The sequence below is a fragment of the Ochotona curzoniae genome, unplaced genomic scaffold (assembly GCF_017591425.1).
Source record: "Ochotona curzoniae isolate NIBS_2020 unplaced genomic scaffold, NIBS_Ocur_1.0 scaffold_2683, whole genome shotgun sequence".
Classification (NCBI taxonomy): Eukaryota; Metazoa; Chordata; class Mammalia; order Lagomorpha; family Ochotonidae; genus Ochotona; species Ochotona curzoniae.
In genome coordinates this window covers 577,015-585,267 of record NW_024467100.1, presented here as the reverse complement: position 1 = coordinate 585,267, position 8,253 = coordinate 577,015, and the positions used below count along the sequence as shown (strand labels likewise).

The window sequence follows — 8,253 nt, the reverse complement described above, 5'->3', positions numbered from 1 at the left end:
AGCAGATGCAAGATCTCTAACTCTGCCTTTCCAACAAATAAACATATACATATATATATATTAAAATTACATGTCCACATCCACACAAACACTTGGCAAGTTGAACAGAAAAGGACATTTCCTCTGAGAAACATACCTAACACAAAAATGCAAGGGAATCTACCAGCCTGATTTGAACCAATGTTAGTGGCTGGTGTGGTTTAAACACAGAGGAGCGACACTAAAAAACAATACCTTAACTGGGCCCGGAGGCGTGGCCCAGCAGCTAAAGTCCTTGCCTTGAACGCGCCAGGATCCCATATAGGCGCTGGTTCTAATCCCAGAAGCTCCACTTCCCATCCAGCTCCCTGCGTGTGGCCTGGGAAAGCAGTTGAGGACGGGCCAAAGCCTTGGGACCCTGCACCTGTGTGCGAGACGTGGAGGAGGTTCCTGGTTCCCGCCTTCGGATCGGCATAGAATCGGCTGTTGTGCTCACTTCAGGAGTGAACCATCGGATGGAAGATCTTCCTCTCTGTCTCTCCTCCTCTCTGTATATCTGACTTTCCAATAAAAATATATAAATCTTTAAAAAAAAAATACCTTAACTTCAACAAATTCAATTGGAAAATATAAAATAAAAAGCCAAATCTTTCCTAATACTTCATGTGCAAAACTTCCTGAAAGTAAGGACCGTCAATGTTCGGCACAAACCTCGTCCTTTCACAGTTCTATAACATGGAGGCTCCTAACCCTCCTGGGACGCATGTGACGCAATAATATAAAGCCTAGCGCGCCTTGCACCTGGCAGCACCGCCCCGCCCCGCGACCGAACCCAGCCAATGAAAATGCTTGGCACCTCCGCCTCCCCTCCCCCCGCCTGGCCCCAACAGCTCCACGAGGTGTGTTTTTCCCGGTCTCAGGCTGTTTGTGCTCAAATGGGGCCAATGCGGCTGCGCGCCGCGTCCTGATTGGCTGGGCGGTGCGGGGCTGCGTGCGCAAGCGCCGAGCTCGGTTACTTAAGGGCGGGAGCCCGGCGAGGGCGCCGGCGGCTTTTGCAGGCCCAGGTGCGGTCGAGGCCTGAGCTGGCTCGCCATGCCGAACCGCAGGGCCAGCCGTAATGCCTACTACTTCTTCGTACAGGAGAAGATTCCAGAACTGCGCAGGCGAGGTCTGCCTGTGGCCCGAGTGCCAGACGCCATCCCCTACTGCTCGGCCGACTGGGCGGTGAGAGGAGGGCCGAGGGTGCCCGGCAGGCTGGGCAGTTGGGCGAGGCGGGAGGGTCTCCTGGACGCGGCCGGTAGTCCTCGGGTTTCAAGCCCTGGACCCTACCGGGCGGTCCCAGGGGGGCAAACCGACTCCGGAACCACCTGCCCAAGTGCCCCGGCGTGTGGCTCCTTGGCACTGGACGCTGCCCGCTCTCCGCTGCCCCGGCGTGTGGCTCCTTGGCACTGGGCGCTGCCCGCTCTCCGCTGCCCCGGCGTGTGGCTCCGTGGCACTGGGCGCTGGCCGCTCACTGCTGCCTGCCTTCTTTGTCTCACCCTTTTTCGGTCCCCCGAAGCTCCTAAGGGAGGAGGAGAAGGAAAAATACGCAGAGATGGCTCGCGAGTGGAAGGCTGCCCAAGGGAAGGACGCTGGCCCTTTGGAGAAGCAGGTAGAGTGAGCGAGTGGCCGCCTGCCCGGCGTGGCCAGCCCAAGGAGAGAGGACCAGGAACGGCAGAGGACACAAGGCTGGGTGGTTGGGTTCCCCCCTACCCTCTAGTATCAGAATGCTTGTTAAAAGCCAACGAGCTGCATGCGTGGGGCACACGTTGCTGGAGTTTGTTGTGGCAAGGCCTGGGGAATGGCTGTTAGGAAGCACTGGTCAGCAACAGGGGTGTTCCCTGTGTAGGGACCGTCCTGCGGCCCTGGACGTGACCCCTTGGCGACCGCCCACGGGATGCTTGGAGGCGGTTGGGACCAAGGCAGGGGGTGCTCAGGTGATGGAGATGTTGGTCAGTGTTTGTAAAACGCGGAAGGAAGTGCCTGTGGGGTGAATTCTGTGTGGTGGAACGCTGAAGAGCCAGGTAAATCAGAACATCCAAGCTCCAGTGGGTGCTCCCCTCTGGGTGTTTTTCCTTAGCACCATCCAGGCGGTTTGGCAGCTCAGAACTCTTGTTTGAGCTCCATGGGCTGCTTTATTGGTTGGTTGGTTTTCTGTTTGTACTGGAGAAGTCCCAGTTAGTTGAATTTGTACAGGGATTTCTTGTTGTAAGACATTTACCCCTCCCCCAAAACTGTGCTGTTTGTCTGCCTCACGACAGACTTGGCTGCTCTGCTCTGCTTTTTCTGCAAGTGAACAGAGTATTTGAGCACGGTGGGCCGGGTTTACGTGTGCCCACTGGCCGGGCGGCAGGGAGGAGGAGTCGGACAGAAGAGCTGACTCAGTGGCGGGCGGTTGGTTGTGCTGAGAGCGGCCCCGAATGCCCCCCAGCTGCTGCAGAGTAGCACACGTGTGTCCTGTTGGAGGCAGGGGATTCCTGGGCCTCACTGGCCTTGGAGTGCACACGCAGTCATCTCTGGGCTGTTGCCCGGCAGGAGTTTAACACGGAGTCATCTCTTTCCCCTTAGAAAGCGAATGTTTCCGTGCCACTGAGGCGGCCGGGCATGCTCGTCCCGAGGCAGACCGTCTCACCCCCTGATATGTCAAGTTTGTCTCTGAAAAGTGATCAAGGTATGGTGATTCTGGAACATTTTGCTAAGACTCAGTGTTCTATTGCTCAAGAGAAATGGTTTTTGTTCATTTTGATTCCCGATTTCAGAGTAATTGACTGCACTTTTTAAATACTGCAGCACTGAAATTGTAAAGAACCAGGTAATTTGCCTCTGCTGAAATTAATGATTTTTTTGACAAAAAGAAATCTAAACTCTTGGTTTCTAGCCCTCTATGTTATTAAACGTAAAGAGATTTTTGTTTTTTTTTTTTAAAGATATTTGAGAGGTTTGTTTTTATTGGAAATACAGATTTACTAGGAGAAGAACAGAAAATCTGCCATCCACTGGTTCACTCCCAAAATGGCCACAGTGGCCAGAGCGGAGTGGATCTGAAGCCAGACCAGGAGCTTCTTCCAGCTCTCCATGGGGGTGCAGGGCCCAAGGCTTTGGGCTGTCCTCCATCGCTTTCCTAGGCCACAGGCAGGAGCTGGATGGGATGTGCAGCAACTGGGACATGAATCGGTGCCCATAGGGGATGCTGGTGCTTGGAAATGGATTGTTAGCCAGTTGAGTCAACGCACCAGCCGCAAACATAAATATTTCTTAGACGTGTTACATAACTGTGTACCTAGTTATGAAAATGAGTAGAATGAATGTTGTTTGAAATCTGTTTCACAGCAATGTGAATACGTGTGTTTCAAATGGCTAACAATAGGTTTTAAATGTTCATGCCACAGAAATACTATGTGAAGTGATTAATATGTTAATTAGCTGGGTTTAATAATCTCATATGCAGGTGTCAGAATTGCTTGGCTTCTCATAAATATATGCAGTTATTCTTCAGTTAAGATTTAAAACATTTTCTTAACATATGCGTTATGAAGGTAAATATGAATTATTGAACCAGGCTAGAGCAGGGCATGGCTACTGCAGGCACTTGCTGTTCCTCTGAGCTGCCTTTATTGTGTTCTGACTTTAATCCTAATCAAATCATGCCAGTCTTAAACATAACCAGTACTGGCGTGACTGCTTTACACCTTCTCAGATTTTTTAAAATTTATAGATAGTCCTATTTGTAAGAAGTCTAAAAAAGGAGTATGTTACGTTGCGTTTTGCTTGACTCGTTTCCCAAATCCTGTATTTGTTGAATAGACATCACAGCGTCTCTTCTGCACTTGCTGGGATTGAGGCCTTAGCTAGAGCTCAGCTCTGTGAAGGTAGCTGCAAGTTGGGGTGATTTCTGCTGCCTTGCACAAGGAGTAATTACTAACTTCATACTTGATAAGTAATTATAAGAATGAAGTATTTGGTGCATTTGGTTTACCTTTCTCTTTTCTGGCTCATTCTAGAATATAGCAACACAAAGAAAATGGCTCTGGCACCTTTCCTGCCCTAAACTAATGAGACATTTTGGAAAGAGTAAATTGGAGACACTCACTTTTTCGTTTTTGTCTGTTTTCTTTTTAGCTCTCCTTGGAAGCATTTTTTATTTTTTAAATATTTTTAGCCATGGTGAGCTCCCTCCTCATTGTGAACAGCGCTTCCTCCCTTGTGAAATCGGCTGTATTAAATATTCTCTCCAAGAAGGGATTATGGCAGATTTCCACAGTTTTATAAGTCCGGGTAAGTAGCCAGTTAGGATAGATGCTAAATCTTACAAGGTATTTAAAACAAACAAACAAACAAAAAAACATAATGCATGGCTGAATTCCTAAAATGTAACAATACTTTGTAATATTTTGTTGAAAAATTTCTAGAAATTGGACGTTGACACTAAGGGGTTTTGGCTTATATTTTTAACCTCGCCAGAATACCTTACAAATGCGTGCTTTCTGTCTGCTCATTCGCAGCCACATGTATTAGGATTTTTCTAGACTTTAAGGTTTGCTGTTCTCTCTCTACCCCATCTGTCTCCTCAGTGGTCACTAGCTTTCATTTTAAACTGCCATTGCTTTGTGACCTTGAGGAAGTACAGAACCTCTCTGAGCCTCTTAGCTCGTTTATGAAACAGGAACACTGCCCATTGGAAGGCTCTTCTAGGAAATAATTGAGAAAAATGAGGGGAAGCCTTTTAACAGACCCCCAGCTCACTGCTCCACCTCATTAAAAGCAAGATAATTTGAAAGGCTCAGGTGTGACTTCCATCCAAGGATGGTAGGTAGTGGCTAGGAAACCAGCATGTGCCTAAGGGTAACCGGGAGAAATTCAGCAGGACCTGAACGAAATCATGGGGATAGGAATGGATTTTGAAATGATTTTACTCCAAAATAACTTACCTTTAACTCTGTTTTCCACATAGTTTTTTTTTTTTTTTTTTTTTTTTTTACAGTACCCTTGTGTATGAGGGGTGAATTCGGAGAAAGCATTCCTTTGGTGTTGTTAATTACTTTAAAATTAGGGTATCCCAGTACTTTTTTTCTCATTTTCAGGTGATAGAAATACTAATCATTGTACCCAGATTTGCGAGTGTAGCTGCTTAGGACCAAGTAGCTGCAGTTTTCCCTGTGGATGGTAGAACACAAGCGTTTGGAGGCTGTGGCCGACACATGCAAGTGCATCTTGCTGTATTAAAGACCTCACAGCCCGGTGTGTCCATTTGTCAACTGTAGCAAAGACTCCTTTGGCACTGTATACTTCACCTAGAAATTTTGTTTTCTCTGAATAAACTTATAAAAGTAGTTTGGACAAGTTGTTTTGTACTTAAACTTTGATTTCAAAAAATGTTAGAGTTTATTCTTTTGTACTGTCGCATACTAGAATTGCCCGCCCGTTGCATCCTATGGGGTGTTAACTGGAGCATCACTATAGAACATCCTAGCTTTTGCTTCCATTAAGAAACTGTTTCCTATTACAGGTGAAATTCCACGAGGATTCCGATTTCATTGTCAGGCTGCAAGTAAGTGTCAAGGAATTGGGTAGGATATGAGAATTTAATATATGCGTAGTTGTCCGACTTACTCCTGTAACTTGTAAAACCTAAGCTGGGGAAGGATAATCTTAAGTCATTGTTGGACTTAAGTCATCATAGAAGTTAAAAACAGCGTCTGCAGCTTTAAAAACTGAAATTTTTGTAGACTTGTATGTTATATTTTTGATAATATTTACATAAAGGGATGCAGGCCCATGTTGACCACCAATTAGGATGGGGTCTCGATCGAGGAATGGGGGATAATGGATGAGCCAGCTGCGTGAGCCAGGTGCCTCCAATCTCCTTAAATTATTCTTAGAAATGTGAACACCTAACTTACAGAAATGTTTGAAATTAGAAGTGAGTTTGTCTGCAGTGGTCAGCTATGATTTTAAGAATGTTCTTTAAAAATGAGGTGCTTTTGAACACTTTTGTATTTTGATTTTTTCTTTAGCAGTCCACTTCTACAACTACAATAAAGAAAAATCCTGCTGTTGCTTTGAAGTTTGACTGTGGCTAATCTTCCCAAATACTCCATTTGTCAAGCTTATTAAACTAGATAGTAGTAAAAACCCACAAATAGAAAGTTAGCTGTTGAATTGTCACCTTTTCCCTTCAGCTGTTCCTGGTAATTGTGTTGAACACAGTGCGTTTCCTTTATGTGCCAGATGCTCGTTTGTCAGAGTCACTCACAGCATACTGTTTCTTTGCTATTTTGATTTTCATAAGTTCATCTAAAGGCTATTTTTAAATCTTTTTAAAGGATTGTTTTCTCACATTTCAAATTAACAGATACAGTGTGTGTGAGAGAGCAAGTGAGCTGGAGTTTAAGCCTTATTGAGACTCTAGGTGTATTTTCTTACTGTAGTCTTAATGTGTTATTAAATCTAATTGAAACTAATAGGGTTTCAGAGAAATCTAACATGTTTGGGGCTAAGCCAACCTAAATGTTTAAATTGTCAATAACCTTGGATATGTGCCAATTAGATAAATGCCCGTTAGAGTGACATTGATTTTGACGTAGTAATTAAAAGTGGCCATGTGGATCTAACTAAGCTGATTGATGAGATGCTTGCTTCACTCTAGCACATCAGAGCAGGTCTGTATGTGCATGTGACCAGTGTCAGAGGCAGCTAAGGAATGTACTCAGATCTGAGGCTCCTGGATTGTCTGATTTTTTTTTTTTTTTTAGTGAAGTATATGTAGGTAAATCAGGTGACTGGCCCGTGGGCCTTACATTTTGCACCTTACTATGATGACCAGGGGATTGATAGGGCGTGCCCAGTTGTGTGCCTCTGAAGAGATGCTCTAGGGTTTATTGCTGTCAGGATGGAGGGCTTGGCTCTCCTTCCTGCTTCAGCCAGAGGTGCTCTGCTGTCCATTCTACTGCTCAATGGTTTTCTCTGGAGAAATTCTGCTAAAAGGGGCAAAGCTTTGCAAACTAATTTTAGCTTCCTATACTAAAGATGCATAGATTCTTAGACACACAGGAATGGTACATACTAAACTGGGATATAAAGAGTATGAATGAATGAACAGCAGCCCCAGCGTTCAGCTGAAATACCAATACTGTTGAAGGTCATTGCTGTCACCTGGATTTTCTCTTCATTTGTTCAAGAGAAGTGCTACTTTGAATTTTATGTTTCCTAACTTTTCTGAGTAGTTATATTAAAAATAACCACATAATTATTTAAATGATGTGTTTAGCTTTGCTTGTTTGAGTTTGAAATGGTTATCATATTGAATATTTCTGTATGTGTATTTTTTTAACTTGGTGGGTTTTTACTCATTTTTCTGTTGAGTTGATTTTGTTATTTTTGACAGTGTCATATATATCTTACCTGCTTATTGATTTTTAGAAATTATAGATAGATGCCTACTTTCAGCTTGTACCTTATAGTTTTCACTCTCTGGTGCCTTAATGAACAGATAAATTAATTTATCAAGGGTATGAATTTTTTGTTTTATGTTTTACCTAAAAATCTTATAGCTTTTTGACTCTATTTTCTTCTAAAAATCAGGAAGTCTGAGTTTTGTATTCAGAGTTCCTTATTCACCCAGAATTTAGTTTTGTATGTTCTGAGGCAACAATGCAGCTTGATTTCTACACATGGATAATCCATTGCTTTAGCATCATTGGCTCCATCATCAATTTGTTGTCCCAACAGCTAGTATCACCTGTATCAATATCACTTTACTATTAATGTATTAATCTCTTTGTTCTATTTATTGTGTTTTATTGATCTACTTGGTGTTTTTGTTATTTTTACCTTCAGTGTAGTGCTGTCAATATATTCTTTAACAGTTTTATACAGTTTAGTTAGGCAATTCCTGTGATCTTGTTCTTTTGAAATTTTACAGAAAGTTTTTGTCCTTTGTTCTTTTTTTATTAAAGATTTGTTCTTTAACACTTTGAAAGAGCTACAAAGAGAGAGAAGGAGCAAAGAGAGCTTGCATCTGCTGGTTTACTCCCCAAATGACCACAATGGCCAGAGCTGAGCTGATGCAAAGCTGGGAGCCAGGAGCTTCTCCAGGTCTCCCATGTGGGTACAGGGATCAAAGGCCTTGAACCATCCTCCACTGCTTTCCCAGGCTATTAGCAGGGAACTGGATTGGAATTGGAGCAGCCAGGACTACAACCAGTGCCTGCATGGAATGCCACTGGTGAATGAGGA

The 8,253-nt window shown here is 44.1% G+C and overlaps 1 protein-coding gene across 2 annotated transcripts in view; it reads left to right on the top strand.

Annotated features, from left to right (window-relative positions):
- The first annotated feature begins 986 nt into the window (after window positions 1-986).
- Window positions 987-8,253, top strand: part of MAEL (maelstrom spermatogenic transposon silencer) — a 31,637-nt gene continuing 24,370 nt past the window's right edge. Inside the window, exons 1-5 of one of the 2 annotated variants that reach the window (XM_041003251.1) lie at window positions 1,005-1,203; window positions 1,538-1,630; window positions 2,587-2,689; window positions 4,138-4,293; window positions 5,525-5,566. In XM_041003251.1, the coding sequence (XP_040859185.1) occupies window positions 1,072-1,203; window positions 1,538-1,630; window positions 2,587-2,689; window positions 4,138-4,293; window positions 5,525-5,566 (526 nt within the window). In that variant the 5' untranslated portion in view covers window positions 1,005-1,071. Of the gene's footprint in view, window positions 1,204-1,537; window positions 1,631-2,586; window positions 2,690-4,137; window positions 4,294-5,524; window positions 5,567-8,253 lie in introns of both variants that reach the window. The other variant, XM_041003252.1, reaches the window with a different exon arrangement.